We start from the raw sequence: 20,808 nt of genomic DNA, 5'->3' as shown, positions 1-20,808 counted from the left end.
AAATGATTTAAAAACCCTCCTGCACCATGCGCCATACAAGCCGTAAGAACTCTTAAGCTTTGGTGTGGTAGAGTAGGTCACTGTGGCTTAGAAGATGCTGGTCTAGCTTTTGGTATTGCTCATTCATTCAAAAAATACTTACTGATGCCTGCAATGTACACAGTGTTAAATAAAAAGGACCCCTATTCTTAACAGCTTTAAAATCAGTCTTCCCTGCTAGAAAACAAGTTCTGTAGGAGAGAGATTTTTTCTGGTTTATTGGAAGCATCTAGAACAGGCATCCCCAAACTTTTTACACAGGGGGCCAGTTCACTGTCCCTCAGACCGTTGGAGGGCCGCCACATACTGTGCTCCTCTCACTGACCACCAATGAAAGAGGTGCCCCGTCCTGAAGTGCAGCGGGAGGCTGGATAAATGGCCTCAGGGGGCCGCATGCAGCCCGCGGGCTGTAGTTTGGGGAGCCTGATCTAGAAGCATGCCCAGTAAACATTTATTTTATGACTTACTGTTTGAGTTCTAAAGCCTACAGCCAGCCAATGATTTACCATTGACCATGGTAAAATCAGCCTAGGTGAGAACCTCAGCATGAGTACAGTGGAGGGATGTGACCTGCAGTGCTGGGGAGGGGGCTTTGGATGGAGCCAGGGTAGCAGGGGCTATGAAGCAGTGATGGACAGTGGCTCAAGGCAGGAGAGGAGGCCAGTGTGGTGGGGGCCAGGTGGAACCATGGAGGGACACAGACAAGGCTGGGGGTCTCCGGGTTTCCCCCAAGGGTGCGGCGGGATCCAGGGCCTTGGGGGCTTTGAGTCCTGGTCCAGTTCTCAGGTTCTGTCCTGACAGGGCCCTGACTTACGTGGACTGGTAAGGCTCCCAGGATTTGGACTCTCAGGATCTGCGCAGCCCTTGTGCCTAGGCATGGCACACAAGTGCTTCCACTGGTCTCTCTTTTTCGCTGCTTTCTGTCAGTAGAAGCCACCACTTGAGAAGTGGGGAGTTTTGATGTTACACTGGTCTGCTCTGGAGTTTTATATTTGTTAGACTGAATTGCACTTTTTATCTTCTTAAGGACTAAAAAAGCTGTGAGGCCTGGCATGGGATCAGGGAGGATGAGTTTCCTGAGCAGAGGGGTAGGGTTACAAGGTGTTTCTGTTTGCACTAAACTGGTCACATAGCCCAAAACCCATCAGCAGAGAGACAGGGTGAAGCAATGAGTGGGTGCAATCAGCTCTGGAGAAGGTGGACAGACACCTCTGAGAAGCCAGCTCTAGATGACAGAGGCCCAGGCTCAGTAAGGCGGCCTGTGGGCATGCACGGTAATACAACTGAGGGATGCTTGCCCATCACTTACTATTCATTTATAATGGTGCTTTATGGAATATTTTATTGAAAAGGCCAGAAAGGTCTTTAGCCATGTGTTTGTGGCTCTGCCCTGGGTGAATGGAGTGGCCGCATCTCCCTCTCAGCTGGGACCATGCAGGAGATGCTTGCATGCCTGTCCCTTCACTGCTGGCAAGAGTACACAGATGGCGAGAAGAGAAACTATAGTCGTGGGCCAGGTGCAGTGGCTCATGCCTGTAATCCCAGCACTTTGAGAGGCTGAGGCAGGCGGATCACCTGAGGTCAGGAAATTGAGACCAGCCTGGCCAACATGGTGAAACCCTATCTCTACCAAAAAGAAAAAGACATCAGCATGGTGAGGGCACATAGGACTGACACAATGTCATGATCACGGATAATCACAAGGCAATTGTGTGCAGTGGCGTGCATGCGGTAAACACGCACATCTGCGAACAGCCCATCTGCAGGCACCAGCATGCAGATGAGCTCGGTGATCACTTTCCTAGGGCACCGTCACAAGCACTGCAACGTGTGTCCAGCTGCACAAAAGGGCTGAGAGAGTGGCTGCGGCTCTGATGGAGAAGGGAAGACTGAGTGTTGGGGACCATGTGGCTCTGGTCTACCCACCAGGTGGGCTCACTGTGGGGCTGTCCACCTGCAGTTCTTTGTAAGCAGTCACTTACCCTAAGCAGCCCCCCAGATATTCCCTCCCCGAAGCAGCTTCCAAAACCAAGCTCAGCCCCTCCTCTCTGCATCTGTCTGCCTCAGCTCAGCTTCCCCTTTGGAAACCTGAAAGTCAGCCCCATCCTCCCCAGCACTGCCCGCCTCCTCTCTTGCAGGAACTGTGAACAGAGGCCAGTGGGAGCCTCTTGTGGCCGCCCTCCTCATGGCCGGTCCTTGTCTCCGCAGGGGTGGACCTCATCGCCGCCTTCTATGGCTGCCTGTACTGCGGCTGCGTACCTGTCACCGTGCGGCCCCCGCACCCTCAGAACCTAGGCACCACGCTGCCCACCGTCAAGATGATCGTGGAGGTGCGCTCGCCTGGCCCTCGGGACAGGGTCTGTGGGTGGGAGGCTGCCAGGCCACCCTCTGCTGCCCCCCTTTCTGGGCAGCTGGAGGGGCCCCACTCACCCACCGTTGACCCCTCGCCCTGCAGGTCAGCAAGTCTGCATGTGTCCTCACCACACAGGCCGTCACACGGCTGCTCAGGTCCAAGGAGGCTGCTGCCGCCGTGGACATCAGGACCTGGCCCACCATCCTAGACACAGGTAAGTGCCCTCACACTGCCCAGGACTAGTCCCTTTTCCCTTGTTGTAGGTGTGGCCTGGCTGCCGTCCAAAAACACACATGAGGCGAGAGCAGTCCTGGCAGGAGCCTGGCTGACGGCAGGGGCGGCCCCTGGGCCCTGGTGAGGAGTAGGGGTCCCCATCCCGTGTGCGAATCCATTCTCCACTCAGCCCATGGCAGCCATACCCATTTCCAAGTGGTACGGAGCACAGCCTTGCCCCTCTCACCCACCTCCTGCTGGCATGGGGGCTGGCAGCTCTCTGAGGCTTTCTGTGAACCCTTTGGGGACACAGCTCCCACCACTTGCCACCACACCAGCATCCCTGTCCCCATCATTGGTGAATGCCACTGTGCCCCCTGAGGGCCTGTGGGGCGGGGGTCTGAAAACCCCCTGGCTCCCGTCTGCTGTGGACCTGTCTGAGTCTGGGCTGGATGGGGCTGGGCCAGGGCAGCTGGTGCAGGGGAGGGCAGGCTCGGAGCAGAACAGCTGGCCAGGGCCTCAGAGCCTCACAGGCTTGCCTCAAGGGAAGCAGTGCCTGCCCTGGTGATGTGATGTCTCTCCTCCTTGCCTGCCTCGTCCCCCATGCCCACAGGCCCAGTGTGGTCTTGGTGGGGCTGGGTAGCATTTCCATGAAGAATGAAATACGCTTTTCTGAGCACACATAGCCTGCATCCTTGTGACCTTACTCCTGTCTGAGCTCACTGTCTGCAGGACTCCCGAGGACAAATCATGCGTCACCTCTCGCCTGTGAAAGCCCAGAGCACTCAGAATAAATGCAGGAACATACTGATATTGCTGGTGTCTCCTGTTTAACAGATGACATCCCGAAAAAGAAGGTAGCGAGCATTTTCAGGCCCCCCTCCCCCGATGTCCTCGCATACTTGGACTTCAGCGTGTCGACCACTGGGATATTAGCGGGAGTGAAGGTAGGTCCTCTGAAATGATGTTGGCTTCAGCCCCTAGAAATTGGGGGGAGCGGGGTGGACAGAAAAAGCAACAATACTGCTGCTTAATGTGTTAAATACCAGTAAACCCCTAAAATGTGATTAGCCTGAGAGTAATGCATATTTTGATGCTTTGTGGTCATGTCTAAACTTTTTGATTTATGACTGTCCGGCTTCCAGGAACTGGTGACTTTGATGAATCTGTTTCCTTGCTGGGAGCCAATAGCTCAATTAAAAATTTTCAGTATCCAGGCTGGGCACGGTGGCCCACGCCTGTAATCCCAACACTTTGGGAGGCCAAGACAGGTGGGTCACAAGGTCAGGAGTTCGAGACCAGCCTGACCAACATGGTGAAACCCTGTTCCTACTAAAAATATAAAACTTAGTGGAGTGGGGTGGCACATACCTGTAATCCCAGCTACTCAAGAGGCTGAGGCAGGAGAATTGCTTGAACCTGGGAGACAGAGGTTGCAGTGAGCTGAGATTGCCCCATTGCACTTCAAACTGGGCGACAGAGCAAGAATCCATCTCAAAAAGAGAGAAAGAGAGAGAGAGAGAGAGAGAGAGAGAGAGAAAGGAAATTCAGTATTTTGAAATTTTGTTTCAAAGATTTTGAGTGTATCGTTTCTTGGGTATTGCTTAGGTTATATTGGGGATTTGAGCCACCCATCTTTTAAGGAAATAAATATGAGGTTTGGAAGTTCGGAGCTATGGTCTAGCCATGTGGAGAGCAGTTGCTGCCATCAACCATCTCTCCCCCTGCACATCACTGAATTTCATTTCACTTTTTTTTTTAACCTTATTTTACTCCTAAGATGTCGCACGCGGCCACCAGTGCCTTGTGCCGCTCCATAAAGCTGCAGTGTGAGCTGTACCCGTCACGGCAAATTGCCATCTGCCTCGACCCCTACTGTGGCCTTGGCTTTGCCCTGTGGTGTCTGTGCAGGTGAGTGCAGGGTCCCTACTGCCTGCTAGGTGGCAGCAGCTCATGTGGCTCATAGGAACCGTGGCCTTCTAAGTAAGGCACCTTTCTGAGTGCTCAGCAAGCTGAGACATGTGTGAGTGGGTTTGTTTGTGGATGAAGTGGGTTGGAGTCTGAGTCTGAAATTGAGTGAAAATACATTTTTCATTAAATACACTGTCCATTATTAGTACTTGGGAAGAATCTGCTTGATTCCTTCAAACACTACAAAGTAGTGATCCATCTCTAGAAGTGAGTGCCTCTGGAACAGTGTCCCTGGATACTCTCCAAGTGTTTGGAGCAGAGATCAGGACCCCGTGCCTGCCACCCCCCCAACCTCCCCACCGTGGCATGTTTTCCACTCACTCCCCACTTGGCGTCAGAACAGATTTGTGCCCTGTCATGGCCGTAAAAGAAATGTCCTGAAGAAGGGAAGAGTGGAGTGCCCAGGTGCTGGGTGGGTAAGCGGAGCCTCACGAGCCTTCCCTCTCACAGCGTCTACTCGGGACACCAGTCAGTGCTGGTGCCCCCGCTGGAGCTGGAGAGCAATGTGTCCCTGTGGCTGTCAGCCGTCAGCCAGTACAAGGCCCGCGTCACCTTCTGCTCCTACTCTGTGATGGAGATGTGCACCAAGGGCCTGGGCGCGCAGACCGGTGTCCTCAGGGTGAGTGCCCAGACCTGGGCGTCCGAGTGTGCTGCAGCCCACAGCCCTGGGAGGTTTAAAAACAACAAAACAAAACAAGACTCCCAAGGCCCCTCCCTGCAGTTTGTGGAAGTAGAGAAAACCCTTTCCCCCTGCGGGCCCTGTGTACACATTCCTCCTCCCATGGCCCACCTGCCTCTGCAGCTTCACACCCCGCAGGAGAGGAAGGTGTGGGGTAGGGCAGCATCCCTGTGGAATAGCAGGGTAGAGGTTTGGACATGTGGCAGGGCAGGTGTGGGATGCAGGTCAGATGGGAATCCTCTAGTGCATCCACACTTAGGATTCTGTGGGATAGACACAGCCTGAGGAGAGGAGGTTGGTGTCCAGCTCCACCTTTGTGTGCCCACCCAGAGACTTCCCAAGACAGTGCTCAGGGCTGTGGCACCTTGCTGGGCTGTGGCTGTGGCCTGACTGCTCACCCCTCCCGCAGATGAAGGGGGTGAACCTGTCATGTGTGCGCACATGCATGGTGGTCGCCGAGGAGCGGCCCAGGATTGCGCTGACCCAGTCCTTCTCCAAGCTCTTCAAGGACCTGGGTCTGCCGGCCCGCGCCGTCAGCACCACATTCGGGTGTAGGGTCAACGTGGCCATCTGCCTCCAGGTAAGGTGCTTGGGCCCTGCGCTTCTCCAAAGCTGGCTGTTGGCAGCGTGCAGACCCAGAGTTTCTCAGTTTATGTCAGTTTTGTACCTGCCTGGTCTATTTCTCCTTCTCTGAGCCTTTGATGTTTCATTTCCATGTAACATTTTAGCTTCAAGGGTTTTATTTTTAAAAATATTCTAGTTGAACAAAGGCTTGAAAAAATACAAATTGTTTCTGAGCAGTGACTAATACCTTACCTGTAAAACTCTCTTAGATATAATACATAGCTAAGTTCTTAAAGCAAGATTGAACTTACTGTTTTAGGAAATCTAGCAATATTAAATTGAAACATTAATAAATGTGGTAATTTGTATTGACCCAAATTCATTTTTGAAGCCATGAAATGTCTTATTAAAAGGAAGTGCCAAGTTTCAGGCCAGGAATGTGGCTCGTGCCTATAATCCCAGCACTTTGGGAGGCCAAGACAGGCGGATCCCCTGAGGTGAGGAATTCAAGACCAGCCTGGCCAACATGATGAGACCCTGTCTCTACTAAAAATACAAAAATTAACTGGCTGGTGGTGCACGCCTGTGTTCCTGGCTACTTGGGAGGTTGAGGCACGAGAATTGCTTGAACCTGGGAAGAGGAAGTTACAGTGAACCAAGATCTCACCACTGTACTCCAGCCTGGGGGACAGAGCGAGACCCTGTCTCAAAAAAAAAAAAAAAAAAAAGCACCAAGTTTCAGAGACTGAAGAGCCCATGGCATTGCTGTTCACTGCTTCCTCAGATAACTACAGCTGTTTCCCAGATTTTGTGCTAATAGCTTAATTTGATTTCTTTCTAATAACATTTTAAAGCCAAATAGCTTTTTAGATACCCTACCTATTGAGTGCTCTTTTCACCCACATAGTGCAAGAGTAGCTGTAAGGAAATGGCATGTGCCCATGGCAGAGCTGTGCTGGGTGCAGGTCTGTCTCTGTTTCCAAAGTGTTTGCTTGGCCTTGTGCCTCCCCCTCATGGCAGTGCACGCAAGGCAAGGCAGTGGCTCTGCTCACGCCCTCTTCACCATGACAAGACCCCTGGCCACTCGAGCCTCAGCCCCTTGTCACACAGCAGAGGAGGCTGGGTGGGAGTCTTTTGTGAGCTCGCTGCCTGCTGTGGGCTGTGGCTGAGCGTGGGTGCCGGCCTGTATGTTAGTGGCTCTGCATCTGCAAGCCCCAGCCCTCCTTGCTAGACATCAGAAGGGTGTAGGTGCCACACAATTGCAGAAATGATGTTATGGGATGTTCACGTTTGCTCTTTGAGATACGGAGGTGGGTTTTGCTCTTTCTTTCCCTGTGTTTCTCATGTGGCTGCTGCTTCTGTGTGTGTTTCCTGTGGCTGTCTCCTCCCTGTCTCACTCTGCTGGCCTCCTTGGCCTCTGTCAGCCCAACAGGCTGGGAAAGCTGGCTGAGCAGGTATGACCTTGACCTCGTTGGTGCCTCTTTGCTTCCCCCTCCCATGAGTTCATGTGACTTTCTCGTGAATTCTAGACAGACGTGTTTCTTTTGCTGTCTTACTTTGTTCACAGTGGATATTCCTTGACATATTACAAAAGCTCCCTTGTATCCAAATTTAAAAGTAAAACTATTTTCAAAAATTGTTAATCCTCATAACATTGCCTTGGGAGGAATGGGTGTGTTTAATTCCAGTGCAGACACAGGTTATGTTGTCTGGATCTTGAAGGGTTTTGTTGATCAGAGTACTCATTTAATTTGATGTTCCTTATCTAATAAAATGACACATAGTGTCCTTCAGTCAGGATTAATGTTAACTGTAAGATTCAGAAGTCAGGAAGGGAGGAGAAAGGTGAAGGCTGCCATCCATCTCACCTGAGTCTTGCTGTGAGCCGTGCCCAGTAGAAATAGGCTGGTTGGTGAGAGGCTGGGCCCTGCCTGCCAGCATGGTGGAAATGCCCCTCAGATCCTAATGGTGTTTTCATCACAACAAGAGACCAGTGGGAATAGAAAGATGTTAGAACTGAAATGTAAAGTGGCATGATATGGTGTGTTCAGAGTCATGAGTGGTTCACTCAGTATTATCAAGCTGTGTGGATGTTTGGATGGAAGGTGTCAGCCTGCCCTGCCCCGGGGACCTTGAGCCCCTAGGCAGACTGGCTGCAGGGAGCCCAGCTGCTACCTTCTTGGGTGTCCCCGGGGGCCCAGGAGGAGCTGCCATGCAGCTGTGCCTGTGGAAACAAGATGAAAGTGAGACCCCCAACAGAAGTTCCTCTGCCGCTCTCCTTCCAGGGCACAGCTGGGCCAGACCCCACAACCGTCTATGTGGACATGCGGGCACTGCGCCATGACAGGTAATGTTTTCAGCCTGCCTGGGCCCCATTCATACCCAGTGGCATCCCCGGGGACCCAGCCATAAGAGGACAGGAGGGCCAAGTCAGGCCCACCTGGGCACCCAGATGGGCACGTGTTCGGACAGCTGGCTGCGTTGGGCCATCTGCACCACGAGGAAGAGGAGAGCTGTGGGCCCCACTCTAGGTGTGCTTCCCAGGGGAGCTCGATGTCTGTCTCTGTGCGCCCATGTCCCCAGGGCTGCAGTGAACATCCCTGTCTGTCGCACAACCAGGAAGAATAAGAGTGATCCATGTGACATTTGGTTTTTTATAGGATAGGGATAGGTAGAAGACAAGTCATCCATCTGCTGGCAAGAGCGTTTCTTACCTGATGCTGTCAGAGAATCTGTTTTCATCTTGATAAATGATGGGATGCACACAGTGTGTGCTTGCTGGTCTGTGGTCAGATGTGCTTCAGGGCCCCTCCCAGCTTTGAAGTTCAGATCCCAAACCTAGACATGGCCATACTGGAGCTTGATGTAAACACTAGGTTTAGCTTACTGGGTGCCAGGGGCCTGCTGGATTCAGGGACGACCTAAAAGAAATGTAGAGTGAGCTGCTGTGAGCACATGGGGTGGATGGCGAGTACATGCGGGCAGCAGCACTTGGGACCCAGCATTGTGGGGTGTCCCTGCCGACACCCTGACTGTTGTCAACAGACCCTCAGAGTGATCATTTCCAACCTCATGATCTGCCCTTTTAGACATTACTGCCTGTGCAGCAAATTTTATGCTGAAATCATTCCCTTATTTTTTAGGGTACGTTTGGTAGAACGGGGTTCTCCGCACAGCCTGCCATTGATGGAGTCTGGAAAGGTAGTGGAAGCCAAGACGCTGCATTCTGAGTCGTGTGAGACCTTTGTCTGAAGCACCACCCTGTAGGGGGCGCTGGGGGCTGCAATTCTGATGAACACAGGTCAACTCCTGGTTGGGGTGGGCTCGGCTGCTCCTCCTTCCCTTCTTTGCAGCTGGCACATAGAATTACTTAGTTACGTCTTTAAACACATCTGAGCTCAGTGCCAAGAAAGGGAGAACTTCAGGTGCAGGAATAAAGAACTCCCATTGGGCAGGTGGGAGGCCTTAGGCCTCTGGGGTCAGGCACATGGAGCGAGGAGTCTGGCCCACCTACCCATGTAGAGTTAAATGGAACGGCCCTGGCCCTAAATTGGAGATGGCAAAATCTCATTCCTTGGTTTAGGGTGTCGGCAGGGAAGAGGTCCTCAGAGCCTCGGGGGATCTGGGGGATCCTGAGACAGCCTGAGGTCTCCCAGAAAAAACAGGTGCTGCAAGGGGTCAGCAGGTGTAGGCACAGAATAGCATCCTCTGAACCAGGAAAGGTTCAAAGGAAGGAGGAAAAACCACACAGCCCAGGAAGGCAGCATGAAGAGTAAGCCAGGCTTGGTGTGAGTGGGCGTTGCTGTGCATCCAGTGGGGGTGTGGGGGCCCTGGTGCCTTCACAACCCCGGAGGCAAGAGAAGCAGCCTGGCCATCCTTACTCTGTTCACTCACTGCCATGACCACAGCCACCTGTGGGGAGTCAGGGAGGGGCCCAGAGAGGGACTCAGCCAAGCCGTAGGATGTCCAGCACACAGACTCCTGCAGGGCGGCGGGTGAGTCTGGGGTTAGAAGGCACAGCTGCTGTGAGGGTCTTGAGGTGGGAGCTACAAGGAGGCCAGTAGGACTGGGCTGAGTGGGGAGCAGGAGGAGTGAGTGAGTGAACTCACATGCAGGTGCAGGGACTTGAATAGCTCCCTTCCTACGTGCCCTGTTAAAGTCACTCTAGGAAGTAGACAAGCTGAGAGTGCAGTCGGGTGAGTTGAGCGGGTAGCACAGCTGTCGGAGCCCTGGGCTGCAGCACATCCTCCTTTCTCTGAGCACAGGGACATGTGAGCTGCTGTCACACACAGCTCTGCATTGTCCTTGGTGTAAACTCAGCGGGTTTCCCTGGGTCATTGGGCCAGCACATAGCTCTTTTCTGTGGCTGTTCCTGTCCTGGCATGTACAGCTGCACTGTAATTGTTTAACTCACCCCCTTTTATTGGACATTCTTTCCTATTTTGCTGTTAGAATCACTTTGGCCTGATAGGTTTGTGTCCTGGAAAGAGAGCTCTGGTTTGGGGGCTCAACTGGGACATGCAAGGAGAGGGTGGAGGCTCCAACAGCAACTGGGGAAACAGAAGAGTCCTGCCCCTCGGGGAAGGGTCTGGTGCTAACCATGGCCCACACCTCCCTGTGGCCCCTCCTCCCCTCCTCTTGCCCACCCTGAGTCTGCAATGTTATTGCCTCGGTTTCATGCGTGAAGAAACTGAGGACACAGAACAAGCAGCCAGGCCTTGTGCATTCAGGTGGTCTGACTTGAGCCCAGTGAGGAACCACTGGGACTGGGTCTGGGGAGACCAGGTAACAGATGGTGGCTTCTCACCATCCTGAATTGGCACAGAGCCACTGCTCAGTGTTTGGACTGACTTGGAGTCACAGGCAGGAAAAACTTCCTCATGGTCAGGTTCCTAGCCGAGAACCCGGACCTCGATAAAGTTCACAGGCATGTGCCTCCTGCGGGGCTGGGCAAAGCAGGGCCACTGCACCCCTTGGATGGGTGCTCGTCAGCGTCACCTGGCCGATTGTCTTCATAGCCTTAGTGACCCTCTGCCCCTCCTGACACCCAAAGATGGGGTTCATTCTTAGGAACTGGAGTAATTTTGCTAAGATTCACAATTTATTTCTGTTAACATCTCTTATTTCTTTCAAAATTCAAAGTCAAATTTGGAGTGGCCTCTAAACTTCCTGACCTGACATAAGCACATCAGTCCTGCAGGCCAGCTTCCGAAGGACGTTATTTTAATTTTATTGTCACTAAATCAAGAGCGTCTTGTGTCATGTTTTCTTTAACAAGGGACATAGCTCTCCTCCTTGCAGATCCTCCCTGGTGTGAAGGTCATCATTGCACACACTGAGACCAAAGGGCCCTTGGGAGACTCACACCTGGGAGAGGTGAGTTGAGGGCAGGGGCCGGTGGGAGGGGGTGTGAGCTCTCAAGCCTCATCAGCTTCACTTTTCTTTCCTTTTTGCTTCAGATTTGGGAATTCTAAACTGTGGGATCACACACGCCTTTGGGAATCTACCAGAAACCATTTGGCCCTTTCCCTATGTACCTCCCAGACCCAGTTCCTACGTAGGATTTTGGGGTGCTATGGGACAAACTGCCTCGTCCCTAGGTTGACCTAACAGAGGAAAACCTAAAGGTTTGAGGCACTGGCAGGTGGGAGGAGCTGCACGAAGCCAGTGGCAGTGTAGAAAACAGCTACCTTAGGAAGGACCCCACAGCTGCTGCTTAAAAGTGGTCCCTGGCACCCAGCCAAGAGCACAGACCCAGGGAAAGTGGCAATAGAGAACTCTGCACCAGAAGAGTTCAGGGCCTCCACCAGCAGCTGGGAAGTTGGGAGGAGCTCAGAGTCCTTGTCCTGAGGACACAGGGTGGATGGTGTGGGTCTCCCTGGAGACACAGAGGCTGCATAGGAATCTGTTGGGTTGAAATGTCTACATGTATTACATGTTTGTCTCCCTGTGATTTGGGACAGGCCTGACCCATTACAGGCAGTGGTGGCAGCTTGAAGTGCAGTCGTGTCCCAAATGTGCAGGTTGATCTGTCACCATGGAAACTTAGGTTGATCTGTCACCATGGAAACTTAGGTTGATCTGTCACCATGGAAACTTAGGTTGATCTGTCACCATGGAAACTTAGGTTGATCTGTTACCATGGAAACTTAGGTTGATCTGTTACCATGGAAACTTAGGTCTCAGGTTCCTAGTCCTACCTTCTTGGGGAATGTGATGTCACATTGATGTATTCAAACCAGGTGGGCACAGGCATCATCTGTGGACTCTGCTGTGAAGCCAGACTGGGGCTCCCATCGAGTCACGCCCAGAGGAAAATCACTCAGCCTCAGCCAGCTTCTTCTGACTGGGACAAGGGTGTGAGCATGTGCCACCTCAGGTGGTCTTACCGTGTCCTGATGGGAAGGTGTCCTGGGCCCCAGTCTTGAGTGTGGATGGAGTGAGGGACCCTCCTCTCAACCATCCCATTTCCTGGACAGCCAAACCCAGGTCTGACCGAACAGAGCAAGGGTGGCCACGCTGCTTCTCCTTCCCCAAGAGCTGGAGAGTCTGAGCCAGGAATGGGGACCTACCCCTCGTGGCAGCTGCTCAAGGGAAACGCCCCTACTGGCCACCCCCTTCTCCTCTTTAAGATGCTGCCATGTAGCGGCACCTTAGAGGCAGACGAACTGACTGTGGGTTCTAGACAGGCTCTGTGTCTAGAAGGGCCCCACGACGCTTGGCCCTGTAGGCACAGGCCTCCATGGATGAAGCTCTGGTCCCCTGGTCTATACGTGGATGCACACAGATGCTTATGTGTGTAGATATGTGGGTGCACACCAACACTTGAACAGACAGGTGGATGCACACAGACATGCATGGGGCTGATGTTAACTATGGGACATGCTGTTGTCAGAGCCTCTGTCTTACTGTGAGTCTGAGCAGCCGCACACTCTCCACTCTGTAGGGACCCTCATTCCTTCAACCTATCCCTGTTGTGGAGTTCAGGTTGCTCCCAGCCCTCTCTTAATTGTTTGACAATGAGGAAGGTGGAATTACCTCTCTCTACTTACTCACGTAGGATAGAGTCCTAGAGATATCATTCCTGGGTCAAAGGAGGAAACACATTATTTAAGGAGAGAAAAGTGACGTTTGCTGCCTGTGCCTGTAATTTAACTTAGTTCATAAGATAGGAGACAATGGGTATTATCCGCTCCCACTTGGTTCAGTGTTTTCTGGAGCAGTATTCTTGGCTAGTGGACGTCTCGTGACAGAATCTGAACTCAGTAGCCGGTAATACATCACATGCTTGTCCTCTGGGCCCCACCAGATCTGGGTGAGCAGCCCCCACAATGCCACCGGCTACTACACAGTCTACGGTGAGGAGGCGCTTCATGCTGACCACTTCAGTGCCCGGCTGAGTTTTGGAGACACACAGACTATCTGGGCAAGGACTGGCTACCTTGGCTTTCTTCGACGAACAGAGCTCACCGATGCCAGTGGAGGTGAGGGGTTGTGGTGAAGTCCCACGTGACTGCTGTGGGGGAGGACTTGGGCTTCCCAAGAGCTTGGTCACCTGCTGGCACACCTCACTCCTTGCTGTGGCCTGGTATTGTTCAGCGTGGGGGAATGATATTCTGACAGCCATTTTCTCTGAAAATACTGTTTTCCCTCCATGACAGCCCCTCACTGTGCTTGGCCACTGGCCTCTGCTGAGGGGGTGGGGGACGGTGTTGGTGATAAAACTGCCAGGCTCCTCCCCAAGGCCAGGCTGGCCTCTCAGCCACTGTCGTTACCAGTGGCTTCCCACGCACAACTGCTAAAGATTGTGGCCAACGTCCAGAGGACTCTGCACAGCCACCACAAACTGGCCAGACAAGGCAGAACTTTCGGTAGCTCCTATAGATGCTCCCCATCCCAGTAAAAGTTATTTTTAGTAATACGCTCACACTTGCTGTAACTTTCCTGAGGTGGTTCTGTGCTGCAGAGATAACAGCCTGTGCTGCCAGTACCTCCATCACCCTCTCTGCATGTGGTGTGGGACCTCATGATATTTGAGTTGAGACCTCCCTGTGCCCAAGAGTCCTGGTTGGCATCACAGGACACGCGTGTCCAGACTCTGCGTGCCCCGCTTTACAGGCACATGTAAACATACACTGTTCACAGGACGGCATGATGCACTGTATGTGGTTGGGTCTCTGGATGAAACTCTGGAGCTCCGAGGCATGCGGTACCACCCCATCGACATCGAGACCTCTGTGATCCGAGCACACAGGAGCATCGCTGAGTGGTAAGAGCCCAGGCAGAGGGCAGCTCCACATGGCCCCTCCAGCCTTCCTCTGGGCATGAGTGCTGTGCATCAGTTGGAGCACAGCCAAGGACTGCTGGGCCCTGGGCACAGGCCTCCTGCATTGTCACCCTGGGCTGCAGTGGAGCTGGGTGCCACATAGATGAGCTCTGTCTGCCTTGGGCATTGCCAGAGAGGGCTGAGGACTTCTTGTGTGTTCTCCCTCTGGGTGGACTCTGCAAACATGGTGCCAGAGCACACTTTGCTGCCTTTGTTTGGGTTTTGCTTGTTTTCTCCTTTTCCTTATAAGTTGCAAGCCAAGAGATTGTCCCCAAATGCACAGGCAAAATGTTAAGATTTCCACAGTTCTCATCCTGAAGTGTTTCTACTTTTTTTTTTTTTTTTTTGAGATGGAGTCTTGCTCTGTCACCAGGCTGAAGTGCAGTGGCGTGATCTCAATGCACTGCAGCCTCTACCTCCCAGGTTCGAGCAATTCTCCTGCCTCAGCCTCCCAAGTAGCTGGGACTACAGGTGTGTGCCAGCGTGCCCAGCAAATTTTTGTATTTTTAGTAGAGACGGGGTTTCACCAACTCCTTCACCTGTAGGGAACTCGTGTTGGGACAGGTACAGCTTTCACCATCAGATAGTGCTTCTGCTAAAAGCTTTAGTTGGAATAGACATTCCTGTAAAATGGATCTGGCCTGATCTTTAGATTGTGAATGGCCTTAACCAGCCGTGTGACATTAGTGTTCTTCACTCTTATTTGTACTACCCTTTCCCAAGCATTTATTGGCCCCTGTAGCCTGTGCCTGTATCCATGTGACCCAGTCTCTCTTCTCTCTGCAGTGCTGTATTCACCTGGACCAACCTGCTGGTGGTGGTGGTGGAGCTGGATGGGCTAGAGCAGGATGCCCTGGACCTGGTGGCCCTGGTGACCAACGTGGTGCTGGAGGAGCACTACCTGGTCGTAGGCGTGGTGGTCATTGTGGACCCAGGGGTGATCCCTATCAACTCTCGGGGTGAGAAGCAGCGCATGCATCTGCGAGACGGCTTCCTGGCTGACCAGCTGGACCCCATCTATGTGGCCTACAACATGTGAGCACGTGCACCAGCCCAGGTGCCAGAGATGAATGAGTCCCAGCAATCCAAGGTGTGATGTGGGAAGGCACTGCAGAGCCTCCCCACCGGGACTTACCCCTTCCTGTGCTTTTACAGATTCCTCTCAGCAATTCCCCGCAGCTCATTTTAGAAAGTACTTCCTGAATTATTTAAAGAAATATTTTGAATCTGCCAAGTACATTTACAAAAACATGGATGCTGGTATTTTAACAGATGGAGTAAGAAGGAAAGGAAAGGCCTGGCGTGGGCCTAGTGAGGAATCACAGGCACCGCGGTTCTCTGCTGTACTGCAAGTTTGCACTTTCTTTAGGCTAAAAATATAGTTCCTGATTTTTAAAATTCAGTTATTCCCATTTCAAATGACAAGTTCTTACATAGAATTTATGCTGGAGAGAAACTTGAGGCCATGAGTACAGCTGCCTCACTTCTGTTTCACAGGAGGTTGATGGAAAGGAAGCAAGCCGGACCCATCCTTTGTACTCACAGAGGGCAGTGTGGTCACACGCAGTGCCTCCTCTGCCAGTTTCTTTATTGAAACAAGCGTGCTGGTTGTCAGCATATATTGTCACTGACACTCAATAAGTGCCATTTTGGACTGTCAAGTTAGATGCTTTGTTTCAGAAAGATAAGCCAGCACTTTCCTGGTTTTTAACTTTATGCTGTTAAATTGCTAGTTTTCATAACACTACAATATTAATTCTTCTCGTGGAAGTGTACTGATTTATTGTTTTTATTCCAAGCCATCAGATATAAAAGCATTGGTGGTAAAGTCTAAGGTTTTCATATCCATCGTACTGTTTGATGAGTACCGGCAGTACAGTTGAGGGGTAGCAGGAAACACCATTGCCCCACATTGAAGGTGGAGATGGTTGCATTCTGCCTTTTGCATTTTGAGTTGTGTGCCTATAAAATTTGGCCAAATCATTTTATTATTTTGTTCAAACTTGACTAAGCTGAGTCATCTAAAATACAGAACCTAAGTCAAAAGAAGAGAATGTAAAATCCTTCAGTTACTTCTAAGAATTTGAAGTCAAGCACGAATCTAAAACATAGATTATTTTTATATAGCTAATTAAGAGTATGTTATGAAATTGTTGGGTTTTGGGGTATTGAGGGCGGAAAATTTTGTGAATCATGCATGCTTCACAGAAACAACCAGGTTTTTCCAGAATTAGTCTGGATCAGTGCCTAACAAAGCTGTTATTAATTCTCCACACATGAGTCTGGCTAACTGGCCCAGCTCTCACATTTTACTCCTGTTTGGCTACAAATAGCATTGTGCATAGTAGCCCTGTTTGCCCATGGTGTTGGACTGTGGTAAAGTATGCTGTGACATACTGGAATCCTAATAATCCTCTTGTAATTATGTACAGAATCTATGTAACTTATTGTTGACATATAGAGGTTTGGGCAGTTGTCTAACGGAGGACATTCCTTACAATAGAATGGCTGGGAAGGGAAAGGAGAAAACTACCTAACTCCAATCTTAATGTCGTAGTTTTATAGCAAACAAAAATTGTAAACTTTTTGTATTGAAAGGTCAGTGGTGGTAAGACAAGGTGTCTTGTAAATTAAGATTTTAAGAAGTGCATTAAAAATGTTTTAGAATTACTCTGGGAATTCTGTATATCACACTAAAATTTTTATATCATTATGTTAATAAAAGTTATTGACTTTGTAATTCTGCATTTTGAAATGTATGAGAAGGGTTTTAAAATTACCCTGAACAGGATGTATTTTATTTTGCATTTTTTTCTGACTGTAAAAGCAATTATGCCTACAGCATAAAATCTAGAAAGCACATTAAAGTATTTAAAAAATTTAAATTTCTTATAATTCTACCTCTGAGTAAATAGCAGCATTAGCATGTGACATAAACCCTCTCAGGGATTTATTTTTTCCTTTTTAAAAATTTTTTACAAAATTAGGATCAAGTGCTTTTTTAAATAATCTGCTTTTGTACTTAATAAATTATATAGACTTTTAAATCTATTACATATATTCTTCTACATGTTTCAATGGCTGTATTTTACAAGTGTGCCATGACTCAATGTGGTATTTGCTGTACTGCTGTACATCACTGTTGTGGCTTCCTTTTAGATGAACTTTGACACTGCCATTACAGCTGCTGCCTTGGGCTCAGTTACAGGTAGAGAGAGTAGGTCAGAGTTCATGCCAGGTGTGAAGCTTGGGGTACCTGCTGCCCTCCAGAAGGGTAGGACGACAGCATGGAAAAGGCCTCTTTGCAGTTGCCAAGCAGTGTTGGCAATGGACATGCTCAAGATTAAAATAAATCTTTGACAATTTGACAGACAAGTTAAGTGTTGTGTCTGGTCATGTTAAATATGTCCTCATGTATTCATGGCCATTTTTAGTTCTTATCTGGCGTATTTTTTTCAGATTTGGCAGTTCTTATTATGGTCAAGTTTTTTTCCTACTGACTTGTAGGAGTCTTTTTCTATTAAGAATTATAACCTCCATATACTTCTTACTTTTTCTGGTGGGTTATTTCTATTTTGATTCTATTTGTTTAAATGTTGTATTTGCTTTATGCAAACTATGGTTATTGTGTTTAATTTGAGATTATGAATATAGCTGATTTATTTCAAAGTGGTTCTTCTGGAATGGTCAGCATAAACCAATGGGGGAGTACATGGCAGAGAAATAACTAACCTCCAGTGTTTGCCTGGTTCCTGCCACGGTGCTGGCCTTCAGGTCTTCCAAGCTGTTCTAAAGAAAGGGCAAGGGACCTGCTGGTGCCACTGTGTCTTTCTGTCAGTAAATATCCTCAGTAAATCATGTGCACATTATTTGCCCTGTAAAAAAAGAACAGGAAGAGGAAGCATTCCCTTCCTGAGATCATGTTACATAAATTTTGGGTCTGAAAGGCTTAGGGAAGGCATATTCTGTTTAAATTAGATATAGTAACAGTGTTGTAACACTGTGCATGGCATTCATCCTCTTGTTTGATGTTCAGTTTCAGTAATGGAGAATTAAAAGGAAACTACACGTAAAATTTCAAAATTAATGGTTTTTACATTTTTGCTTATTAGTTAAAAATTTGTGTTGAAGAGGAATGACTTTAAAATGTCTAAGCAGGTGCCTGGACTGTCCTCCCTCCTCCCTCTTGCTGGTCTGAAAGCCTCAGTCACCCTAATCCTCACCCAGATCTTCCTGAATTCTGCTTTGCTTTTCAGGATTTAATGCGAGAACCTTTTCACATGAACCCATGAGATATTTCAGAAGGATCATTGTGGAGTTTGCTGAGGGCAGTACAGATTGAGAGATTGAAAGTTTATTAGTTTTAAGTGCCTGCTAAGTGTGGGGTATATTATTCCCCAGATTCCCAAAGGAACTGAAAAGTCCAGATATGAACATTCATTTCAGATGCCACTGTAAAAAAAATCAAAAGCTGAAAAATGAACATGAAGGACCAGATGAAGCTTTGAGGGGAAAAGGGAACACAGAGGCCTTGCCACCGACCATTACTGCTAGGTGGGCATGCCCAGATGCCACAGGAGGCTCCAGAGGGAGGTCAGTGGAGTGAAGGCCATCCACAGGCTTTCATGCTCAAATGGAATGGAAGGTAAGTCAAAGACAAGCAATTTTTAACATTTACGCTATTATTGAATGAAGGGGAAGATTCTGGGAAGACAGTAGAGTACCAGCCACCAGGAACATCTTCTGACCTAGACAGTAATTGCACTGGCAGAATCTTATGTGATTCTTTAGATCTCTGGAGTCTGCTGATGGCTTGTAACTTCCAGGGCAAGGCTTAGATGGTAAATTAGGTTTAACTTTAGCTCCCAGCACAGTAGCAGCTACCCTACCCCCAGCCCATGGCAGGCAAGTGTGCACATGTTCCAGGAGCAGCTTGCACATGGACCCAGATCCTTGATTGCTGTTTTTTAGAGGGGCAGATGAGTCCAGAGGCCATTGTTGTACCTCTGCCCATTTTTGCAAACCCCTCTCCATCCAGCTTAAATTACTTCTATTGCTGGAATTTAAAGGGCCAGCACCCTGATCCCCGCCCTTCATTTTTCTCATTTTCACCTTTTGGGAGCCAGACACTAAAGACTAGAACATTCAAAAGTACCTGCATGTATAGGGAGAAGTAGAAAGTGATTGTCCATGCCCAGGGAAAGTTACAGGCTCAGAAAAGACCCAAGAAGACCTTAAAATAAGACCTCAGGCTCATCCTTGGCATAGAGACAGCTAAGGATCAATAAAAATAAATAAGGCCAGGCACAGTGGCTCATGCCTGTAATCCCAACACTTGGGAAGGCTGAGGCAGGTGGATCATGAGGTCAGGAGATTGAGACCATCCTGGCTAACACAATGAAACCCTGTCTATACTAAAAATACAAAAAATTAGCCAGGCATGGTGGCAAGCACCTGTAGTCCCAGCTACTTGGGAGGCTGAAGCAGGAGAATCACTTGAACCCGGGTGCAGTGAGCCAAGATCACACCACTGGACTCCAGCCTGGGCAACAGAGCGAGACTCTGTCTCTAAATAAATAAGTAAATTAATTAACTAACTAACAAAACCCCCCAGCAAATGATGGGGAAGAAGAATCTGATTTCCAGAGTAACAACATTATTTAATTTTAATGTCAGTTTCTCAACAAAAAGATCATGAGACATGCAAAGAAAAATATGCTTCATTTCAAAGAAAAGTCAATAGAAATTGTCCCTGAAAAAGATCTGATGGTAAATCTACTGACAAAGGCTTTAAAACAACTGTCTTAAAGATCTCAGAGAAGTAAAGGAAGATGTGGAGAATGTTAAAAACCAATATATGGGGAAAATGGAAATATCAATAAAGAGGAAGAGGACCTAAAAAGGAAGGCCAGAGCTGAAAAGTACAATAACTAAAATGAAAAATTCCCTAGAAGAATCCAAGGGCAGAAGAAGAATCAATGAGCTTGAAGACAGGACAGTAGAAATTAATAAGTCTGAAGAAAATAATAAGATTGAAGAAAAATGAACAGAGTCTAAGGGATCTGTGGGACACCATTAAGCAGACCAACATATGCATATGTTGGCAGTTCCAGAAGCAGGGTGGAGGGAGAGAGAGAATACTTGAAGAAATAATGACTGAAGCCTTCCTAAATTTGATGAAAGACGTGAATATAAGCATCCGAGCAGCTCAACAAATTCTAAGACGAACGTAAAGAGACCACACAAATATCAAAATTTGAAAAGCCAAAGAATCTTGAAAGCATTAAGAGAGAAGCTGCTTGTCACATACAAAGGGTCATCGGTAATGGGTTCCCAACCCCTAGGCTACAAATTGTTACCAGTTTGTGGCCTGTTAGGTACTGGGCCACACAGCATGAGGTGAGTGGCGCTGGTGAGTGAGGACTACCACCTGAGCTCTGCCTCCTGTCAGATCAATGGTGACACTAGGTTTTCATAGGCATTCAAGCCCTCTTGTGAGCTAACTGTACACGCCAGGGATCGAGGTTGCACATTCCTTACAAGAATAGAATATCTTAATGTCTCCTTCACTTTTGATGAACCACTTTGCCAGGTACAGGATTCTTGGTTGACTTTTTTTTTTTTCTCTTAGCATATATTAGCCCACTATCTTCTGTCATCTAA

The 20,808-nt window shown here is 49.2% G+C and overlaps 1 protein-coding gene across 6 annotated transcripts in view; it reads left to right on the top strand.

The window, feature by feature from the left end:
• DIP2A (disco interacting protein 2 homolog A) overlaps positions 1-16,815 on the top strand; it is a 112,849-nt gene extending 96,034 nt beyond the window's left edge. For 4 of the 6 annotated variants that reach the window (XM_039480381.2, XM_039480377.2, XM_039480376.2 and 1 more), the window contains 14 exons: positions 1,845-1,968; positions 2,248-2,369; positions 2,495-2,606; positions 3,443-3,552; positions 4,386-4,516; positions 5,027-5,195; positions 5,665-5,835; positions 7,244-7,273; positions 8,105-8,166; positions 8,963-9,020; positions 11,121-11,195; positions 13,129-13,303; positions 13,965-14,088; positions 14,932-16,815. In XM_039480381.2, the coding sequence (XP_039336315.1) occupies positions 1,845-1,968; positions 2,248-2,369; positions 2,495-2,606; positions 3,443-3,552; positions 4,386-4,516; positions 5,027-5,195; positions 5,665-5,835; positions 7,244-7,273; positions 8,105-8,166; positions 8,963-9,020; positions 11,121-11,195; positions 13,129-13,303; positions 13,965-14,088; positions 14,932-15,184 (1,716 nt within the window). In that variant the 3' untranslated portion in view covers positions 15,185-16,815. The remainder of the gene's footprint in view (positions 1-1,844; positions 1,969-2,247; positions 2,370-2,494; positions 2,607-3,442; positions 3,553-4,385; positions 4,517-5,026; positions 5,196-5,664; positions 5,836-7,243; positions 7,274-8,104; positions 8,167-8,962; positions 9,021-11,120; positions 11,196-13,128; positions 13,304-13,964; positions 14,089-14,931) is intronic. The other 2 variants (XM_039480379.2, XM_039480378.2) reach the window with 1 other exon arrangement.
• Positions 16,816-20,808: the final 3,993 nt, after the last annotated feature.

This window comes from Saimiri boliviensis, chromosome 18, assembly GCF_048565385.1.
Source record: "Saimiri boliviensis isolate mSaiBol1 chromosome 18, mSaiBol1.pri, whole genome shotgun sequence".
NCBI lineage: Eukaryota > Metazoa > Chordata > Mammalia > Primates > Cebidae > Saimiri > Saimiri boliviensis.
This window is presented reverse-complemented; position numbering and strand designations above follow the sequence as displayed.